Raw genomic sequence first — 22,584 nt, 5'->3', positions numbered from 1 at the left:
ATAATTTATAGTTAAATTAAAAGATCATTTTTAAAATAAATTTAAATGCAGTAATAAATTTTTGAAGCTTATAACTATATAATACTATTATGAAAGTATTTATCATTGATGATTCATATTATATTAGGACAAATACTAAATATTAAATTTATAAGTTAATTGAAATATGCAAGAGAAAAAAGATAAAATATAATGTATGAAAATGTTACATAGAAAAATCACAGATATATAAAAGTATTACAAAGAAAAATCACATGATATAGAATTATAAAAATATGAAACCACGTCAACGTCCATAATTGATGTTAATATATATGGCACTAATTAGTTAATGAAATAAATCACATGGCAGTTTTCTTATCACAAAATAAACTAATGCCTATTTTTAATAATAAGTGAAACTATATGGTAAATTTTTATATTTATCTTTATTATTCCCTAAATAATAAATATCTCTTACAACCGTTACTCTGTTGCAACCTCTCTAATCTCCACCATCACTGTCGTTCTTTGCACCACCATAATAGCAGTCGCCTCTTTCATCATTATTAGAAAATAAATAGTAAGAATATTAATAAATAGTAATACTTATTTTTATTATATTTTATTTAAAATATTAATATATTTATTTTTTAAATTAAATAATTTAATTTAATATAAAAATTAATATTTTTATTTGTTATTATATTTCATCATTTTTTTTAGAGAAGAGTACTTCACTTTTTCATTTTTTGTCAAAACTAGAGTTTATTTGAGCCAAATTTACAACAATTTAGCTAAAATTAATAAATTTATGAAAGAGTTAAATTAAATTAGGATGACAAGGTTACTTGCCAAATTACACCTTATTCTTTTATATTTCTAACATAATAAAATATCAGTGTCCTATGAAAATTATATAAAATAATAAATAACTTTATTTATTAATTATTATATATTTATCGGTTAATTTATTGATTATTATTAACAATTAATCAATAAAAAATGTAACAATTCAGAAATTCTTTGAAGGATATAAAGAAATATAAAGAGGCAGATCATCTGCAAGCTTAGAAATCATACAGTTTGTGGTATTATAATATGTTCTTGTTGAACGTGGTGAGGTATGATCCCATTGCTCACTTCTAAAACAAAAATAATACTCAATATACAATGCCAAATTACTTGCATAACTTTAGCCTTCAACCTTGATCTTGAACATGATTTCTTCAATACAAAGAAATCCATCCGGTTTTGGATTTATTTCCTTTATTTTCTTCAGAAAGAGAGAAATTGAAAGTTCATGGGCACCAGAAACATAAAGAAAAAACAAAAAAGAATCAAAACAGAAGAAAGAAAAAAAAAATGGAGGCCAAGAGAAGCTATTTGCATGCTCTCCCGATCCTGCTATTCATCATCTCTATTTCAATCGGATTCATCACAATCGACGTCCAGTCCTTCACAATTGAAGAAGCAACCATCAAAGAAATCCAAAAAGCATTCACCGAAAGCAAACTAACATCAAAACAATTAGTCAGTTTCTAGATAGACCAAATCAAAATGATAAACCCTCTGCTACGCAGCGTAATAGAAATAAACCCCGATGCACAAAATCAAGCCGGAAAGGCCGATGAAGAAAGAAGGAAGAACAATGATCAGGGTGGCAGTAGATATTTGGGCGAATTGCATGGAATTCCGGTGCTGATAAAGGACATAATAGCAACTAAAGATAAAATGAACACAACGGCGGGGTCGTACGCTTTGCTTGGGGCGGTGGCGCCTCGGGATGCAGGCGTGGTGGAGAAGCTAAGGAAGGCTAGAGCAAGCCTTAGCGAGTGGTACAATTTCGCTCTTTAGCTCATATTCCTAATGGTTGGTGTGCTACAGCTGGACAAGGAGTGGTAAGTAATCTTCTTCGAGTCATATTCTATTTACTTGAGGGGTGCTGCCTCGGCAAATTAAATACTGATAACTTTAAAGCTCAAGTGATAACAGACTCACAGACCAATGATTATTCAATTTGGTTGGGGGAAGATAGATGATGAGGATGCTAAGGGATGCCTAACTGAGATGCCCAATGCCCAGTTGCATCTGTTACTTTTGCTCCACCAAAAAATAATGGTTAATATAATGGTCTCCATTGGAATAACTGAATAACTATAAACTGGATGGAATGGAGGACATGGATTCAGATAGTATAACCCTATTAATTCGAGATTAAGGCTTTTTAGGGTTGAGTATCTTCTTGATCTTGTTCTTTTTTATTTTTTTTATTATTTTTTTTTTTTCTTTATCACATATTTAGGATATTAGGATAATAGGATAATTCAATAATACGGTGTGAGATATTTGCCAAAACCAGGTTCGATTGCTACTTGAAAGATGCTTGGAATCTCCTACACCTATTATCTGAACTATCCCATTCTGTTTGTATGCATATGAACTCAGTGCTTCAGCTTTATGCCTATTTCAATCTTGATACGTGGAAAAGAATGCAGAATCCTTACTATCCAGCTGGGGATCCATGTGGGTCTAGCAGTGGATCAGCAATTCCTGTAGCAGCAAACATGGCGGCGGTTTCACTTGAGACTGAGACTCATAGCTCCATCATATGTCCTTCTGATCATAATTCTGTTGTAGGTTTCAAACCCACTGTTGGACTCATTAGCTGAGCTGGTGCTATTCCAGTTATGCCTAGCTTGGACACTGTTGGGTAAGATTAGGAAATTCTGCCAGTAAGTATTATATACTGTAACAAACCTGCTGCAATTTGATTATCAGTTCTAAGCTGGATAGAGCACTCATGCGTAATGATCAATGTTCTTATCAGCTTTTATAGTTGATGATGGGCACAAAGCAAATTATTGCATATGCCAAAAATGACTTTCATTGTTGATCATTCCACAGGCCTATTACCAGAACAGTCTCTGATGCAGTTTACTTGCTTGATGTTATTGTGGGTTATGATCCAAGAGATCATGAAGCAACTTTTGAAGCTGCCAAGTATACACCTTTTGGCGGTTACAAGTAATATCTCAAGTCAGATGGTCTCAAAGGAAAGAGGCTAGGAATTGTTAGAAACCCTTTTCTGAACTTGTTAAATGAATCTATCACTTTTGCTTTTGAGCATCACCTGAACTTATTGAGGTAACCAAATAATTCAATTGTAAGATCAATATTTTCATATCTAACGTGTCTGTGCTTGCCATTTGAGTTGCACCACGTATAATGTGTATCTAATCTTGAGAATTCTATCTTGAGAATTCTAGGCAAAGAGGTGCCGCTGTGTTGGACAATCTTGAGATAACAAACATTGATTGGATTCTCAATCCAAAACGTAGTGGTGAATTTACACTGTTGATAGCTGAGTTCAAGCTCTCCTTGAATGATTACTTGAAAGAGCTTACAACATCTCCTGTGAGGTCCCTTGCAGATGTTATTGCCTTCAACCAACATAATCCTGATCTTGTAACTACATCATCCTCTTAGACGATTATTACTTTAATTTCATGAATTTTCTCAAGAAAAAAAAATCTAATCTAAATTCCATAGCTAGTCATATTTTCTAGATTTTACTAACTTGTTCTCTTGGTACTTAATAAACTTTGCTTGCAGGAGAAACCAAAGAGTATGGTCAGGACACATTCATAATGTCAGAGGGGACAAATGGCATTGGAGAGAAAGAGATGAAGGCAATAGAGCTCATGAAGAGATGGATTTGAGAAGCTAATGTTAGAAAACAAATTAGATGCAATGGTGACACCTGGTTCAGGTGTCGTCTCTGTTTTGGCAATTGGAGGATATCCTGGAGTTACTGTCCCAGCTGGGTATGATGGCAGTGGAATGCCATTCGGTATCTGTTTTAGTGGATTGAAGGGTACTGAGCCGAAGCTAATTGAGATTGCTTACGACTTCGAACAAGCTACCATGGCAAGAAGGCCTCCTTTCCCCAAGTCTTCAGAATTGACAGCTGACTTTCTCTTTGGAAGTGTGTAGTCAGCCTTATGTATAGAACTGCTTAAAGAATTCCTGTCAAAACTACAAAGAAACGTACTTTGAAGATTTCATTGAGTTCATTAACTGATTACAGTGCTGCAATTATTCCTTTTTTTTTTTTTGTAAAAAAGAAAGAATTTCTACCGTGAAATAGAACTCTTACTTAACCTGCTATCAAAGAGCAGATGAATATAACAGAGCTAAACATGATCTGGATGTAACTGGTATTATCTCTTAATTGAATATCTTGATTGCTGGGGCTTGGCGATTCTGAAAGTACAATTAGCAGATGATGATTCAAGGGTTGGAGGAACAAATGCATCTTTTTCTATGGAAAATCTTTAGTGAGAGACTACTCAACATAAGATAGTACTTTGTTCATCAACTTCACCCCGGCCCTCAACTTAATAATTTTACTAACATCTAGTAGATGGCAGGACTTAAATCGGAGAGCTCCTAAGCGCGCAGGGTGGAGAGGCCAACCAGCTTCGCCTGGTTCATGCAAAAAATATCAGAAGCACCTATTTCAGCCTCCTAGATAATAGCCAAAATTCACTTTGAAATAGATTCACTCTGAAACCTTCTCCACCCGGCAGCCATCACAAAATGGCCAACATCCTAATAGTCCATAGTTTTTTTTTTTTTCTTTCTTTTCTTGGCTTTAATGGACTGCATGTTTACCACTTTCAGAACATCTAACAGAAACTACCAGGAAAGGACGGCAAAAAGGCCTATAGACCTGCTGCGAGACTTGGTCATGTGGACATAGACTAATGATTATTATATATGTGAAGGCATTTTCAGTATCCATAAATAAACTGTTAAGAGAACTATTAAGCCATTGTTTGTCGTTGTTACTTAAAAATAGCAGAATCTTTTCAAGGACAGATAATTCTAATAAAGAACTGTACTCCTTTTATGTAGCAGTAAAGTAAAACATTCAGATACAAATAGATATCTTCCAGCATTTCTTATGCTTTACAGCTTTAAAATGAAACATAATATTATTAACTATAGAAGGCCATTGGACTAATAGCACAGCAGTTGAGTGTATGTCTCGTAGTGCCCTTTTCCCCTTGTACACTTTTCATTTTGTGCTTGTCAATATATAATTTTAAGGTTCCGGCAAGACTGCCACCCAAAAAGAAATGATCTTTGAAGATAATGAGCAGCTAACTCTCTCCATATATTGAAATCATCTCTCATCGTCCTCAAGCCAAAGTTCAGAGCAGGAAATGGAAACTAATAAACGACTGAACCTTTCCCTTTTCTCGTCTCTTATTTTGACTCTTCTAGCTATAACAAGTCATGCATTTTCAATTAGAGAAGCAACCATAAATGACCTCCAACTTGCTTTTAAGCAAAACCAACTCACCTCCAGGAAACTGGTTCAGTTCTATGTTGGAGAAATCCGTAGACTCAATTCAGTCCTCAATGGACTCATAGAAATAAATCCTGATGCCCTTTACCAAGCTGATAAGGCAGACTACGAGCGCAGCGTTAATGCACCAGGTTCACTGGTTGGCTTGCATGGAATTCCTGTTCTTCTCAAGGATAACATTGGAACAAAGGATAGGCTGAACACAACAGCTGGTTCATTTGGACTGTTTCGATCAGTAGTGCGTCGAGATGCAGGTGTTGTGATGAAGTTAAGGAAAACAGGAGCTATCATTTTGGGAAAGGCTAGCATGACTGAATGGGCTGCTTTTAGATCACTTAAACTGCCAAATGGATTTAGTGCTAGAGGTGGACAAGGAAAGGTGAGTTACGGTCTAAAAACTTGTCAATTCCTTAAATAAATTTTGCTGAACTATATTTTGTTATGTAATGACAGAGTCTCCATGCAGAACCCTTATGTACTATCGGCAGATCCCTGTGGGTCAAGTAGTGGACCAGCAATATCAGTAGCAGCAAATTTGGTAGCAGTGTCAGTAGGGACAGAGACTGATGGATCCATCTTATGCCCTTCCAATGCCAACTCAGTAGTTGGTATAAAACCAACAGTTGGTCTTACAAGCCGAGCTGGGGTAGTCCCAGTTTCTTTCAGACAGGACACCGTTGGGTGGGTTTCTTATACTACTCATATCATATAAGAATGCAACTAGATATGATACATTGTTAATAAGACTACTGAAGTAACATTTGTTTGGCTGTGGATGGGACAGGCCTATCTGCAGGACTGTATCGGATGCTGTGTATGTTCTTGATGCTATTGTAGGTGAAGATTACAATGATGGTGCAACCAAGGAAGCATCTCAGCACATTCCATACGGTGGCTACAAGCAATTCCTGAAGCCTTATGGGCTTAAAGGGAAGAGACTTGGGGTAGTAAGGAATCCATTCTTGAGCTTTGCCAGTAATGCCGAGAGTCAAACTTTCGAGTACCATCTCCAAACATTAAGGTAGCGCTTCCAATTTCAAGAACTATAATTGAAATAACGCGTCACTTAATTCAAGCTATATTCTGTCATGCATAACCATGATAATCAATTTTCAAATGTAGACAAGGAGGTGCTATTATTGTAGACCATCTGGAAATAGCCAACATCAATACTATCTTAAATCCTAACGCAAGTGGAGAAGCAACAGCATTGTTGGCTGAGTTTAAAATATCCTTAAATGCATACTTGGAAACGCTGGTGGCTTCCCAAGTCCGAAGTTTGGCTGAAGTTATAAAGTTCAACCAAGAATTTGCAGATGTGGTAAGTGTTCGATATTCTTACATTAAACCAATATCTTTATATTCCCTAGGGATTCCCAGTGCATGAGATTTCCTATTTTGCGAAACGTCAGAGGGACCGTCTATTGTTCTACGCTCCTTCCTATATCTTTTTTCTAAGGGATAATGATTAGTATAATGAGTCATTACAATGAATGACTGAACACCCATCATTTTCCTTTGCAAAGAGATTGGTTCCAGGCTAGCCTGGATCTAAATAAACGTAAATGTGTTGAATGCACATGCAGGAGAAGATAGAGGAATTTGGCCAAGACATCTTTCTTGCAGCCCAGGCCACAAATGGAATAGGCAAGGCAGAGAGAGCAGCATTGCTGAATTTAGCGAAACTGACAAGAGATGGATTTCAGAAATTGATGTGGGATAATAAGCTAGATGCATTAGTAACTCCTGGTGCAGGAGTTGCTCCTGTTCTTGCAATTGGAGGATTCCCAGGAATCAATGTCCCTGCAGGATATGATTATGCAGGGGTGCCTTTCGGCATAAACTTTGGAGGACTGAAGGGTACTGAACCTAAGCTGATTCAGATTGCTTATGGCTTTGAACAAGCTACTAAGATTAGAAAGCCTCCTACATTCAAGGCTTGAAACTTCGTGTGCAAAAGAAATTCTTTGGATATGAATAAATTGTCATGGAACATTGGAAGAATTAAAAAATTCTTCCCTAGATTTAGTTTATGTCTCCATATATGCATCAAACTAAACGGATAGATAATTGACACATATTTATTAGTCTTAAATGATGAAGTATATATTAATAATTTAATATCAAATTACAAAACACTCATAAATATATATCACTCTCATATTAATTGTGATATATATACCAAATAAGAATCTTCGGAAAGAATTTGGTTGCTTTATTTAGGTAACTAAAACATGCATTTTTCCACTTCCTAACCCACATTGGTTAATTTAGTATCGATTATAAGAAAGGACTTCTTCCTTTGTCTAATACTTATATGGGTTGAATGCAACACAGCCGAAAGTAAATCTTCTTTTTAATATAATATTTCTTGAAATATAAATATAAATATAAATATAAATTATAAGAGTTAATTTGAGTGATAGCTAATTTACACGGCATTAAAATTTTTATTTTTTAAATTTTTTTAAATTTTTTTTTATGTTTATTTTTCAAAAAATTATAAATAACTTTTTTTGTTTATGCAATTTTTTATTTTTAAAATTTAATCACAAAAAAAGATATCAAAATTATATCATTTAATATTTAAAATAATGCATCATTGTCAAACAAGCTATGTGGAAAAAATAATATAAATGGTCATTAAATTTTACACTTAATTTCATTCTTGTCTCAAAATTTTAATTTGTTTTATTTCAATTATTTAACTTTAATTTTAGTTATGTTTTAGTCATCTTACTAATAAAAAAGTAATAAATGTCATATTTATCTTTCTAAATTAGTTTTTTCATTGATAATTTTTGCCACATATCAATTTTTCATTTGTGAAGTGAGTAAATTGAAATAAAAATAAAATTGAATGATTTAGATGAAACAAATTGGAGTTTTGTGAATAAAATAAAATAAAATATAAAATTTAGTAACAAGTATTCACAACCAAATGAGAAAATTTTATTATTTTTATTTATTATTTTTATATTTAGTATTCATAAATTGAAGGATAATATATTTCTTTTTATAACAGCTAGTGTATTTTGATGATAATAAAGAGATGTATTTCAAAAAATATTACAATATATCAAAACTATATCAAAATACAATTAAAATATGTAAAGACAAAATTAAAATAAAATTAAAAAAAGTCATTTAAGATGCTAAAAAAATAATGATTTTATATCTATAGCAATAATTTAAATTTTATAATAATAAAAAGGTATATAGAACTGAAAGATGAAGATGATAATGTCATAATTTTATTAAGAAAAATAAAATTGTACAAAGAAAAAAATCAGATTTTAACCCTTAAAAATCAAAGAATTTGACCATAAAAGAATCAGATTTTAATCCAGAACTAAGATTTTAGATAAAAAAATCATTAAAAAATTACATTTTTTTGCAACATATACAAATAATTAAATGTCTTTTGTAAGAAAATTTGGTATTATTTTCATGCTTTATTTGTATTATATATATACACTAGTTCATTTTAATTTGTTAAAATGGGGTAAGTTGCTCCATAAGTGTCAAAATTTCTGATGTAATATCTAATTGGTATTAAATTTTTTTTTTTTCTATTTGATGCCAATATTTCTATGTTTGTTTCAATTTAGGGTGTCTACAATTATTCAACCTTTTTTTACTGACGTCACTGTTGGAAATGAAATTTTATTGATTAACTCGTCATGTCAAATGCCAACTTTTAAGGGTTTTTTTCAATTTATATATATTTTCAAGATAGACCCTATATGTTTAATATAATAAGTTATTAGTGAGTTGTCATTATTGGCTGTGAGGATGATTAGTTTAACCGAATTATGCATACAAAAACTGACCATTCAGTTTTCTTTTTTATTTGAACTAAAAACCTAACCAAATATTTGGTTAATTATTGGTTCGGTTAATCTAAAAATTGATTTTTTTAACCATGGTTTTTCAATTAACTATATAAAAAAACAAAATGAAATGAGAAAGAAAAATAAAAAAGATGGGTCTGGTTCACCGATCTTTCAAGGGAGAAGGTGCATATGTGCTCCTAATGTTTTTAGCGAGGCCTTTAATCTTTTTTTGGCACAAAAACACATGAGAAAATATTCTTGCTACATCTTAAGCCCTTAATTAAACCTTCTTGTAGGAATAAACAAATAATTTCTCTTAGCTGATGTGGCAACTGATATGGGACTATAATAACAATAATAAATCCTTTATCTTTCTCTTACCTGCGATATTATATAGGGAGGAAACCTAAAAATTGAAATTAGAAATTGCGCAAGGAGAAAATGGGGTTATTTCAAGAATAAAAAGTCCAGGGAGATTTTGGAGAGTTAGAGCGATGGCTTCTTCTTCCTCCTCCACCTCAGCAAGCTAGAAACACGATTAAATAAGGAGATTTTTTATAATGGATCTCCAAAATTCTGCAGGTGTGGAGATAGAGGTATGAAGGTGAAGGCACCAGGTGGACAGACCAAAATCCAGAGAGTTTTTTTAGGTACCCTAATCACAAGTAAGGTGCACATTTTTTAATTTTTAATTTGTTTGGTCGATTTGGTAAGTAAATATTTGTGGGTTTTTTTTAATTGAATTTACAGGTTAATAGTTGTCGGTATATTTTTAGTGGTATTGATGTTTTAAATGTTTTGTTTGTGATTAGCTGATGTCCCTAAAGCTGTTGTAGATGAGCTTTGCTGCTAAAGATATATGGCCTGCTAACTGTATGTGCCACCTCCGGACCTCTTGTAAAAGAAAGGATCTGCAGTCACCATCTCTTACTATAATAAATACAAGTTGACTCTAGTTTTAAGCAGCAGATGTGAAGAAGACATTCCATTATTTTACAAAAAAAATTGAAAATCTTAATGATTATGTGTGTACCAATTTCTTAACATAATATTATTTTTTGCATTACTGAGTAAGCTAGCTATTAAATTTGAACTAAAAAAATTAAAAGAATTCTTCAAATAATAATTTAAAAGTGGTATGAGCAGTTTACTTTTGGATGAGATTTCGAGTTCAACTCTGATATTTTTATTTGTATGTCTTTTGTCTTGTTAAATTTTATTTTTCTTTACTTAATTTTCAAGGAAACCAAGAAAAATATGCAACGTTAATTTTTAAACTTTTAATTTTTAAACCATCTTTCAACCTTCAAGTAATTCTTCATACTCGATAAATTATTAAAGGCTTTAAAGTTAATTTTTACCGAGCTTCTGAGTTGAACATTGTTTTGTTACTCTAGTAGTATGCATGCTCCTCGTCCATAGATATTAGACGTTCCATCAATATGCAACGTCCATCTGACAAGTGCCTCATCAACTTTCTCTATATTTTCGGGCATTGCTCATCTCTGCCACAAAATCAGCTAGTATTTATGCTTTTATCGCTTTCCTCATTTCATACCGAACATCAAAGGTTCCCACCTGAATTGACCAATGGACGAGTCGTCCAGATGTCTTTAGCCTATGTAATGCCTTTCTTAATGGCTAATTTGTTCTGACTATTATCGTGTGCGTTTAGAGATACTGTCTGAGCTTAATAATAGTGGTAATGATAACCAAGGCTAACTTTTTTATTATAGGGTATCTAGTTTTTTCTCCCTTCAAGACCTTACTTGTGTAATAGGTAGGCTTTTGCTCGCCATCTTCCTCTCTAACCAGCACAGAGGCGACAGTGTCCTTGGTCGCTACAAGATATAAATACAGATTTTCCCCACTCAAAGGTCTACTAAGTAAGGGTGGCGAATTTAACCTCTTCAACTCTTCGAAAGCTCTCTAACACTCCTCGGTCCACTCGAAATTCTTAACATTCTTTAAAGTTTTGAAGAATGGTAGGCATCTTTTGGCTCAGCATGGGATGAACCGATCAAGGGCTATTATTCCGCCATTTAACTTCTGCACCTCATTAATACTGCTTGGTGGTCCCATCTCCATTATTGCTTTGATTTTCTCGAGATTAATCTCTATCCCTAAACCCTAAAAACTTTCCAACTTTGATACTAAAAGCACACTTATCAGGATTTAGCTTGAGCTGGTACTTTCTTAAGATGTTGATTGCCTCTTTTAGATCTATAGTATGATCCTCACCTCTAGCTGAGTTGACGATCATATCATCCATATATACTCCACAATTTTATCGATTTAATCTTTGAACATAGTGTTTACCAATCTTTGGTATGTTGCTTCAGCGTTCTTCAAACTAAAAGGCATCATTGTGTAACATAAGGTACCTATGTTTATGAGAAAGGAAGTCTTCTCTTCGTCGGACTTATACATCTTGATTTGATGATACCCCTGAGCAGCATCAACAAAGGTGTATACTTCATAACCATTCATTGAATCAACTAATTGATCAATACTAGAGAGGATAGCTATCTTTTGGTCAAGCCTTATTCAGATCGATGAAATCAACGCACATCCTCTATTTCTCATTTGACTTTTTGACCAAAACCACATTTGCTACCTAATCAGGGTATATTACTAGTCTAATGATTCAGCCTTTAGGAGCTTGTTGACTTTTTTTTGATATGGTGTTCTGCCTTTCAGGACTAAAGCTTCTCTTTTTTTGCCTGACCGACTTAAATCTCAAGTTGACATTCAGCTGATGGGAGATTATACTTGTATCGACCGACTATCTTAAAAGGCGAACTAGTAAACATATGGATCGACCGACTATCTTGGAAGGCGAACTAGTAAACATATTCTTCTTCTTAGCGAGTGTTTGTTCTATGCTCTGAATCACCTGGTCGAATAATTCAGTGCTGAGCTGACCTGCTTTCTCTGGATCTCCTTCCAAAGAGAACTTTCTTAGCTATCCTATTAGCTCTGCTTTTAGTAGGCCCTCCATATTTGGGTGCATCAAAGCTTCTAGAGGAAGTGCTTGGCATGTCCCTTTCAGCGTAGTAAGATAGCATTCTCTTACCATCTTTTGATTACCAAGCACAGTAATGACTCCTTTAGAAGTCAAAGTTTTCATCTTAAGATAATTGATGCTCGTAGTTGCCATTGTCTCCATCAACATAGGTCATCCGAAGACTACATTGTATGCAAATGGAATATCGATTATCATGAAGGAAATTCACCACTTCTTAGTTGGACTCTTGATTCCTATCCACTTTTTTCATTTCTTCTTCGAGCTCTACCAGTAACTCAGCTGACCCTAAAGGCTAGCTGGCCATCTAATCTGAGTAAAGGGGTCGTACACGGCTTCATATTCATTACTCCTCCACTGATGGCTTTGTAGCACTACAAAGTCATGATGTGGACTACGCTTCTATGATCCAGAAATAGCCTCCTTATCGAGTAATTTTCAATGAGTCTCGAGATTACCAAAGCATCTTGATGAGGCATTTCAATTCCTTCTCTGTCCTTCTCTAAAAAAAGTATATTTGAGGGCTTTTCATTCTCAGCCATCATAACTCAACTTCTTTTTCTTTTGGAGTTCTTAGCTACAGACATAGCTCCACCAAAGGTCATATAAATATCTTCCTTTTTAGATTTTTTTTCCATAGGGATCCTTTTTTATCCCTATCCCTTGATCATATGGAGTCCCTGGAGCTTCTATTTCTATTTGACTGGTCCTCATTTCCAACAACAAATCCTTTGAGGTGCCCCTTTTGAATCAATCAATCAATCAATCTTTTTCTTGAGGTGAATACAATCCTCTGTATCAATGCCCATGACCATTATAGAACTTACATAATTTGTTTTTATTTTTGGAGTCTGCAATTTTCTCCCTCACAGGGTTTGGATGTTTGATATCTCATTTCTTCTTTTGAATCCATATCAAGATGTTTATCCTTGATGTGTTCAGAGGAACAATATATTTCTCGTTATTGTTGTTGGAATCACTCCTCTTATCATCCTTATACCTAGCTTGGGCTGCGCAGCTTTCCCTTTTGACCGATTATCATAGTTGGTTCTCTTTCCATCTCAGTAGTCTTCATCTAACCTGATGAAGCTATAAGCTCAGTCCATAAGCTCAACATACGACTTTGGCGGGCCGATAGTTAGTGAATCTTTGAACTTGTTCATGTAGGTATTATGATAGCCTGGCATAGAGAAGCGGTCCGATGAGGGCGGAAAGTGGACGCCGGGCAAGGATAGGATGCCTAGACAAGGAGCAGCTTCTGGCAGACTTCTAGGATGGAAGCACTCTAAAGTACAGGGATACATGAATTATTCGAATTTCACATCGAAATTGGGCGGAGAATGGTTTATAACATATATATAAAGAGTTAGAGCTAATCACATGAAGTGTTTTTTGGTTATTTGGCTGTGGAGTTATAGGAACTCCAAAGTTAAACGTGCTTAGTTCAGAGAAATTCCAGGATGCGTGACCTCCTGGAAAGTTTTTGAACCCGCCAAAGGAACAAAACCGTGAGATCGGTGGGGGCCAAAGCGGATAATATCTCGTGTGATCTGGTTCTGGGTCGTTATAGATATTGTCAGTCATTGCATCTATGGCTATATCTTGGTTAAGCTTCTCTACCTGAACAACCTCCTTATTGAATCTTTCAACAAGTGTCTTTAACTCTCATCTCATCTCTCAATACACTTCTTTAAGTCACTGGATCTCTTTTTTGGAGGTATGCTGGTGATGAATCGAGCTTTGAATAATTCTGCAAGCATAGCAAAGTTATATATCAAGCCATCTAGTAAGCTCTGATACTACTTATGAGCACTTCCCTTTAGAGTTTTTAGAAAGATTCTATACCTAATTGGATATGATACATTATGCAACTCCATTTTGATATTAAAATTATTAACATTGGCCTAATGGATCCCCCAAACCATTATAGGATTTCAAAGGCGGTAATCTCAGTTTCTCGAGCACAAGGGATTACCCTTAGAGAGGACTTCATTTCTCATTATTCTTTCGATATGATACTTTTTCAAAGCATCATTTATTCTCTTATTGATCGTCTATTCAGTCCATGTAGAGTCATGAGTTTGAGAGATCGGTATCTATAACTCAGTTATTCCTTTTTTTAGACCAATTATCCTCCATCCAGTATTCGTGGTCCTAAAATTTGGATGGTCGGTGACAGACCAATATCAATGGTGTGCTCGATTGTCTTTGGAGCTCAGCTGGTGCTAGTCGGTGTAGCTTGCCTCGCGAGCGTCTAGGCAAAAACACTCTTATAATACTTTTTCATCTCCTCCACTTGTTGATTATACACACTGACAATGTCCTCTAGTGTTGGCTGCCAAGGACTTTGAGAAAGACTAGATGGTGGAGGTTGACTCTGAGGTGTGATGGGTGACGGAAAGAATGGTGGCTGAGATATAAGTGCTGAAATTCTCTACCCCATCTCCCTTTGCCGGGAAACCAAGATATCCTCCATGGGTGGTGGACCTATCCAGGTATAATTTCTGTTAAAGATATATTCAAGTGACGGGTATTGATCAAAGAGATTCCTTCTCCAAGGTTGAGAAAATGGTATTATCGGTCCAAGAGGACCTGGGATTCGTTGATTGACCTGCAGAGAAATTAAAGATCTAACAGGTAGATTACTGGCTCCAACTCCAGTCCCTGTCGGGAGAACATCCCCACTTTGATTTTGACTAGATGTCATTTACCTTAATGAGGTAAGGAAACGAAGCATTTTGCACAGAGTTTCCCACAAATGGGAATAATTGATAACTCGGTCAAAGACTAAGCTATCAACAAGATCTCCAAGAGCTAATCCGATCTCCGGAGTACTTACAAAGATAGTTAGAAAGTGTCGGACGGGTTTGTTTGGCCACTTACTCTGATGATTAAGTCAATAATTTGTGAAATGGTGACTTAAGTATAATGAATGTGTAAAGTAGCATGTACTTGTAAATATGGTATAGTGGTTCTTTATATAGGCGTAGAACGTCTTCCTGTCCTATTAGAAGTGAAATTCTATAAATATAGGTTGCATAGTAACAATAGAACTCGTTATCTTGGCTGTCTGAAGAGTTCTAGATCAGGTAGGACTCTCTGAATAGAGTCTGTCCATGAGACAATCTTTTGTAATTTTTGTTGTAATAGGATACAAACTTGGTCAAACTTATCTTTGAGCATAACAGGTTAGCTCATAATGCTCTATTATCAAGTATAATTTACCAAAGCATAAGAAGATGATCGTAATAATAAGGTGTTGCCAACTAATAAATAACTTGTTGGATGATATTCTTACTTATTAAAATTAATAATCTTTTAAGTTAGAGTCTTTTTATCTCTATCCATTAATATCATTATTTTATGATTAATAAAAAAAATGAGTATCCCATGTTATATAACCAACATTGACTTCTACTAAATAAAATTAAGAAAAGGAAATTCAAGCGGCTAAGTTGGACAATCATTTTCTATTATCCTATTTACCCATAAGAGAAATAACTATTTTAAAATTGGAACCGAATATATTTTTTTTTTTTTGACAGAAATATTGAAGATAAATTATTAGTTAATATCATTAATGTATATAAAGCATATCTGACGGATGATTAACTGAAATATATATATATATAAGGAAGTAGGGATCTGTTGGCCTTTGATATCGAAGCTGTAAACCTCTTCCCTTAGTCATGAATCAGTTTTGGCTCATCTTGCAGTAGCATTCTGGCCAACTTGAGATGCTACACATGTTTTGGTTGTGGCACATGAACTACTGATTTGTTGTGCATTTGATGCCACACATGTTTTTTGCTATCGCAAGAATCCAACATAAAGGAAAAAGAGTTGTCCATATCTACTGTACGCCATTTCTCATCTCCTTCACACCAAAACTCAGCTACTTGCATGTTTCAAATTAGCTAAGCTAAGCTTATGTCTACCAGTTCACCACTCGTTTTGATTCTTGCATCCATATTATTATGTGGGTTCCTTACAAACATTACTTCTGCATTTTCAATTAAAGAATTCACTATAGATGATCTTCAACTAGCTTTCAAGCATAAGCAACTAACTTCCAGACAACTTGTTCACTTCTACCTCAGAGAAATCTCAACGCTCAATCCCCTTCTCCGAGGAGTCATAGAAGTGAACCCTGACGCTCTCAGTCTAGCTGACAAGGCTGACCAAGAACGAAAGGCTAAAGCACATGGATCTCGGCATAGATTACATGGCATTCCTATACTGCTCAAGGATAATATTGCCACCAAAGATAAGCTCAACACTACTGCTGGCTCCTATGCGCTGCTTGGCTCAGTCGTGCCGCGGGATGCAGGTGTTGTGGCAAAGTTGAGGAGAGCTGGAGCTATCATATTAGGGAAGGCTAGTATGACTGAATGGGCTGCTTTCAGATCCAATCATCTGCCTAACGGTTATTGTGCAAGAAGTGGCCAAGGAAAGGTATGTGTCGAGACTCAAGAACCAAGTCTTTTAATGATAATTTCTCAAGTATTTTCAGTCAGCCAAATGATTTTGATTTTGTGGTAGATAAAACATTATTAAGGCACTACGCTATGAGTTTATTTCGTTTGCAGAATCCTTATGTTCTATCAGCAGATCCTTGTGGGTCAAGTAGCGGGTCTGAAATATCATTTGCAGCAAATTTGGTAGCAGTATCAATAGGGACTGAGACTGATGGCTCAATCTTATGTCCATCCAGTGCTAACTCAGTAGTGGGTATCAAACCAACCGTTGGTCTCACTAGTAGAGCTGGAGTTGTTCCAATCTCCCCCAGACAGGATACTGTTGGGTAGGTGATGTTCAATTAATATTTCTCATTGGCTTTGCAGTATTCTTTCACGCCTTTTCTTTTTTCAAGAACTTTGTATAGGTTAAGAACGTATCTCTTTCACAGGTGCAGGAGAAATCAATTATTGCAAGGCATCTAGCCAGTAGAAATTTTAATTTCTTTATAAGAACTTAAGATCCATTCCTTTTCCAATTAAACAAAGACCCATCCATATTGAATATTTAATTTTCTTTTTCCTCCATAATAGAAATTTGGACTAAATTGAACATGAAATTGCAAATAATTGTGAATTGATATCGTGGATTCTACTTAATAGTGGACATGTCACATGTTGGATGGAGCAGGCCTATGTGCAGGACTGTAAGAGATGCAGTTTATGTTCTTGATACCATCGCAGGCTTCGATCACAATGACCATGCAACTGGAGCTGCAGTAAAGTTCATTCCAAAAGGTGGCTACAAGCGGTTTCTTAAGCCTGAAGGCCTTAAAGGGAAGCGATTGGGGATAGTGAGAGATCCATTCTTCAAGTTCAACAATGATGAAGGATCTGTTGTAGCTCAAGCTTTCACACGCCACCTCCACACCCTAAGGTAACAAAAACCAGGACTCCCAAGTATTCTACTGGTCATATGCTGCAACTATTAATATGGTGTTTACATTTTCTTTGCAATCTTAATTAGACAAAAAGGCGCAATTGTAATAGACCATTTGGAAATTTGCAATAGTACTGAGATCGTAAATTCCAATGAAAGTGGCGAATTTTTTGCTCTGGTGGCTGAATTTAAGCCAGCGATCAATATATACCTAAAACAGTTGGTGAAATCCCCAGTACATTCCTTAAGGGACCTGATTGCCTTCAATGAGAAATTCTCCAACTTGGTAAGTAAGGATGCAAATACGCAGAATACTTCAATAAATATGACAAGTACGACAATGTGGGTTGATTTTGCTGCAATGGTTGTGCAGGAAAAGACAAAAGAATATCACCAAAACATCTTCGAAGTAGCCAACTCTTTGACGGATGCTGATGCTGAAAAAATACTGAAGTTAGCATTACCTAATTTAAAAGAACTTTCAAGAAATGGGCTGGAGAAATTAGTGAGGAAGCATAAACTAGACGCATTGGTGAGTCCATTTTATTCGGTAAGCACAAGTTTCTCAGCTCTACTTGCCATTGGAGGATATCCAGGAATAAGTGTTCCTGCAGGCTATGACAGTAAGGGGGTGCCTTTTGGCATTTGCTTTGGAGGAGTAAAAGGCAGTGAGCCAAAACTTATAGAGATTGCATATGGCTTTGAGCAAGCTACAAAGATTAGGAAACCTCCTTCCTTCAAGCCTTGATTCTACAATGTAGTTCATTCTGACCTTGGTGATCCAGAATAATATCTATCAAATGTCTTGAGCTTGTACGAGCAATAAAGATCCCGTTATAGTTTCAGAAATTGAAGATTAAATTATGTTCAGCTGAATTAAATGGTGTGCATAAATATCTTATGCAAACGATTCCTCGCCGCTCATTCTCAATGAAACCAAGTCATGTAGTTGGTGTCATCTATGTAGTAGATTTGTAATATGTTAAACCATCTGTCTTGTAATACAGGAGAGTAAAAGAATTAATCTCCAATCCCTAACCTTTTTCAGAATATTTTCAAATTGAGATTTCATGACTTTACTATTAGCTGTTTAACTTTACAGTTCTCCCATTATTAATTATAAGAATTTTCAGAAAAGGACCCAATACTTGAATTTGGCCTACCACTATCCATTCTTATTTGTTTTCTGAATATGCGCATGGTGGTCCATCTCATCATAGATGTTGAAAATAAGTTCAGTGCTTGCTTTAACAATCTAATTTATCATTAGAGAGTATGACAAATTGAAAAACAGAAGCTTTCAGTTCCTGTAATATCTTTTCCCATATCATTCTCCTGAAAAAGAAAAAGGAAGGAAGAAAGAAGAAAAGAAAAGAAAAGAGGTCCATCTTCCTCATTTCACCTCAGCCATGTCTACCAAATTACCCTTCCTAGTCATTCTTCTATTTATATTGAAATATGGGATCTATAACAGTAGAAGCAACGCATTCACACTTAAAGAAACAACCATAGATGATCTAGAACTGGCATTTAAGCAGAACGAACTGACCTCAAGACAACTTGTTGAGTTCTACCTTAAACAAATCCACAGACTCAATCCTCTCCTTAGAGGGGTCATAGAAGTGAACACTGATGCCCTCTATCTAGCCGATAAGGCTGACCAAGACCGCAAGGTTAAGGAACCTGGATTATTGCCTAGTTTGCATGGAATTCCTGTCCTGCTCAAGGATAATATTGCCACCAAAGATAAACTTAACACGACTGCTGGATCGTATGCGCTATTTGGATCAATTGTGCCCCGACATGCAGGTGTAGTAGTGAAGTAAAGAAAAGCTAGAGCTATCATACTAGGAAAGGCTAGCTTGAGTGAGTGGGCTGGTTCTAGGTCGTTTAAGTCCCTTGCTGGTTTTTGTGGGAGAAGTTGCCAAGGCAGGGTATGTTTGATGTTAAAGTCTTCCAGGAAATAGTTACTATGTGTTTTCCTGAAAAATAAAAAATTGTATCATTTATCTCTAAATCATTCAATCACATTTCCTGATCATATAAAAACTACTTTCCGACGCAGAATCCTTATGTTCTATCGGCTAGTCCTTGTGGGTCAAGTAGCGGATCAGGAATATCAGTAGCAGCAAATCTTGCAGCAGTGTCACTAGGGACAGAGACTGGTGGCTCCATCCTGTGTCAATCTGGTGGTGTTAATTCAGTAGTGGGCATCAAGCCAACCGTTGGTCTCACTAGTCGAGCTGGGGTTGTTCCTATCTCCCCTAGACAGGACACTGTCGGGTAGGTCTTAATTTAATTCTTCCACAAGTATGCTATTGCAAAAATCTATACTCATATTTGATTGGCTTCCAGATTATAGGGGAAACTAAGAATTAGTGCATAATACTACCTGTTATTTTAAACAAGAAGTCCAAGCTTAACAAAGAAATCCAAACCTTGTTGAATGGAGCAGGCCTATCTGCAGGTATCAGATGTTGTATATATCCTTGATACAATTGCAGGTTTCGATTATAATTTGCAGCCTTAAAGTATATCCGACATGGTGGCTACAAACAGTTTCTTAAGCAGGATAGGCTCAAAGGTAAGCGATTAGGAATAGTGATAAGTCCATTCTTCAATTTCACTGATGATGAGGGATCTGTTCTTGCTCGAGCCTTTGAGAATCATATTCAGACACTAAGGTAACGGATCTCAGAAAACGTTTGCAACTTGGATTGGCCTAACCAAGTGTATTAATATTCAGTGTGATGGGATGCATTTAAATTCCTTTCTTTGGTGCAAGTGCAGGCAGAATGGAGCAGAAGTGATAGATAATTGCAAATATCCAACATTAATATTATCCTGAATCCATGGAAAAATGGCGAGTTTGATGCCGCGCTCGCTGAAATTAAGCCAGCATTGAATAAATACCTGGAAGACTTGGTGACATCCCTAGTGAGATCCTTAGCAGATATCATTGCCTTCAACAAGAAATTTTCCAGATTGATAAGTTTATATGTTAGAGATATTAAATAACCTCACTTGACTATAGTTCTTTGACATGGTATCAGAGTCTTTGAACGAAAAGTTAAAATTTCGATTCTGAAACCTCCTTAAGCAAACTATAAATACACCAGCACATGAGTTATTTTAATGGCCACACAGGAAAAGCTCAAGGAATACGGTCAAGACTTCTTTGAGAAAGCTGAATCTTTAAACACAACTGATGATGAATACAAGGGAACATTGTCAAAGTTACATAAGTATTCAAGACATAGAATAGAGAAGGTAATGAGGAAATATAAGGTAGATGCTCTAGTGACTCCTGGTGCTGGTGGCTCTCCAGTTCTTGCAATTGGAGGATACCCTGGATTTAGTGTTCCTGCTGGCTATGATAGCAAGGGATTGCCTTATGGCATTTGCTTTGGAGGACTAAAAGGTACCGAGCCCAAATTAATTGAGATTGCTTATGGCTTTGAGCAAGCTACTAAGATCAGAAAGCCCCCTTCTTTTATACCTTGAATAATCTTTGATGACAATGGCAATTGAACCTCTTATTGTACCTTTCAGACCTTCAAGACTTGCAATTATGTTAATCCGATTGCCTAATTTAAAAATTCAATACTATTAAATATATTTGAATTAGAGTATTAAACCATTTGACTAGTGCAATGGACATTTTCTTTAATTTGGGTTTCAATTAGCTAGAGTCCAAAATAATGGCATCCTGAAGGTGTTTATAATGATGCAATTTCCTTAAACCACAATCATATATCAAATATGTACATGGTACGTCCAAATTTGCTCATGTAAAACATTCTTTTTATGATATTATATAATTTCATTTGTTTTTCAAAATTCTTGTTAACACAGACATCTTTAAAATATTAAAAGAAAAAAGGACAAAGGAATTTCTTTTCTCTTGCTGCATTGGACGCCTAATGGTCGTTGATTATAAAATGAAGAGTACTTTATTTTTTTATTATTTGCCATAAAGGTCTATATTTCTTTATTATTTACTATAAAATTAATAAAATCTTACTAAAAATAATATATAATAATGAAAAACTCGAAATAAAACCTCTTATAATGTATTTATTCTATTTAGTATGTATTTAACAATTACCGGGTGAACAATTAGCTTTTCATCTCTATTAAGTATGTATTTTTATTAAAAAGTTAATTGTTAAAAGTGTTAAATTTATATTAACTTAGGCCAACACTTTTAAGGTTTTATACATTTAATCTCTGTTTGGAAAAAAAGTATTCATTATAATGTAAAATCTTTTAGAAATTTTAAATTTTTTTAAAATTATTTAAATCTCAACCCACTAAATCAGTGAAAGGAAAGGATATTTAAAAAAATTCTATATTACCTTTAAAAAGTTTTATTTACCATCCATTCTTTTTAAATAATTAAAATTAAAAATTCGATTCATCCTATAAAAATTTTATTTCTATTTATTTTATAAAACCTTACATCGTCTTACCCAAATATTTTCCAATCATAAAATGATTAGAAGAAAGAAGAAAAATTAAATTTTTTTATTTAATTAATAATTATTTTAGACCATCTTAATTAATAATAAAGAAAATTTTCATTTCAATTATTTTTACAAGATACTTATAATAATTATATTTAACCACTAGCACATTAATTATTATCCACTTTCATATACATCTGAAATTGTTGCATTTTTTCTTTTTTACTATTACTCATGCAATTATTAACCTTATCTTTTTAATTCGGACTTATTATATACACCTTAACATAAATTACCAAAATTGATAATGCCGAAAAGGGAAGACCAAATCCTTTTTAAGAATATATGAATATTGACACCCTTCTGATTTTCTGAGCGTTTTATTTCTCTGATTTTCTTTCAAGTTTTTTCCAAAATGGTAGATGAAAAATTCTGAAATCCCAAGAAAGGAAAAAACAGATCATACAGAATCTCCTAGCACGATATATAAAGCTCAAGCGATGA

At 34.7% G+C, this 22,584-nt stretch overlaps 2 protein-coding genes, 1 long non-coding RNA gene and 2 pseudogenes across 3 annotated transcripts; all 5 read left to right on the top strand.

Annotated features, from left to right (window-relative positions):
* Positions 1-975: 975 nt before the first annotated feature.
* Positions 976-4,182, top strand: LOC8265331 (annotated as a pseudogene).
* A 1,016-nt stretch (positions 4,183-5,198) lies between these two features.
* LOC8265333 (probable amidase At4g34880) lies at positions 5,199-7,378 on the top strand. Its single transcript, XM_002528227.2, has 5 exons — positions 5,199-5,735; positions 5,823-6,037; positions 6,141-6,377; positions 6,479-6,677; positions 6,943-7,378. Exons 1-5 carry the CDS (start codon positions 5,211-5,213, stop codon positions 7,297-7,299), a joined length of 1,533 nt encoding a protein of 510 aa, XP_002528273.1. The 5' UTR covers positions 5,199-5,210; the 3' UTR covers positions 7,300-7,378.
* A 1,856-nt stretch (positions 7,379-9,234) lies between these two features.
* Positions 9,235-10,266, top strand: LOC112536333. Its single transcript, XR_003080374.2, has 2 exons — positions 9,235-9,857; positions 10,005-10,266. It is a non-coding gene; the product is annotated as an uncharacterized LOC112536333 (long non-coding RNA).
* A 5,682-nt stretch (positions 10,267-15,948) lies between these two features.
* Positions 15,949-18,463, top strand: LOC8265334 (probable amidase At4g34880). Its single transcript, XM_002528228.4, has 5 exons — positions 15,949-16,672; positions 16,807-17,021; positions 17,366-17,611; positions 17,702-17,900; positions 17,988-18,463. The coding sequence occupies exons 1-5, from the start codon at positions 16,148-16,150 to the stop codon at positions 18,360-18,362; spliced, it is 1,560 nt and encodes a 519-aa protein (XP_002528274.2). The 5' UTR covers positions 15,949-16,147; the 3' UTR covers positions 18,363-18,463.
* Positions 18,464-18,805: 342 nt separating this feature from the next.
* LOC8265335 lies at positions 18,806-21,192 on the top strand (annotated as a pseudogene).
* Positions 21,193-22,584: the final 1,392 nt, after the last annotated feature.

The sequence above is a fragment of the Ricinus communis genome, chromosome 8 (genome assembly GCF_019578655.1).
Source record: "Ricinus communis isolate WT05 ecotype wild-type chromosome 8, ASM1957865v1, whole genome shotgun sequence".
In the NCBI taxonomy this organism is placed as follows: domain Eukaryota; kingdom Viridiplantae; phylum Streptophyta; class Magnoliopsida; order Malpighiales; family Euphorbiaceae; genus Ricinus; species Ricinus communis.
Note: the sequence above shows the minus strand (reverse complement) of the source record. Positions and strands in the feature narration are given on the sequence as shown.

Bases quoted from the DNA above. Each gene is read 5' to 3' on its own strand.
- LOC8265333 (XM_002528227.2), top strand. From the start codon at position 5,211: ATGGAAACTAATAAACGACTGAACCTTTCCCTTTTCTCGTCTCTTATT. The intron at 6,038-6,140 runs GTGGGTTTCTTA...TGGATGGGACAG, and splicing joins TTCAGACAGGACACCGTTGG to GCCTATCTGCAGGACTGTAT. The intron at 6,378-6,478 runs GTAGCGCTTCCA...TTTCAAATGTAG, and splicing joins TACCATCTCCAAACATTAAG to ACAAGGAGGTGCTATTATTG.
- LOC8265334 (XM_002528228.4), top strand. From the start codon at position 16,148: ATGTCTACCAGTTCACCACTCGTTTTGATTCTTGCATCCATATTATTA. The intron at 16,673-16,806 runs GTATGTGTCGAG...TTTCGTTTGCAG, and splicing joins CAAGAAGTGGCCAAGGAAAG to AATCCTTATGTTCTATCAGC. The intron at 17,901-17,987 runs GTAAGTAAGGAT...ATGGTTGTGCAG, and splicing joins ATGAGAAATTCTCCAACTTG to GAAAAGACAAAAGAATATCA.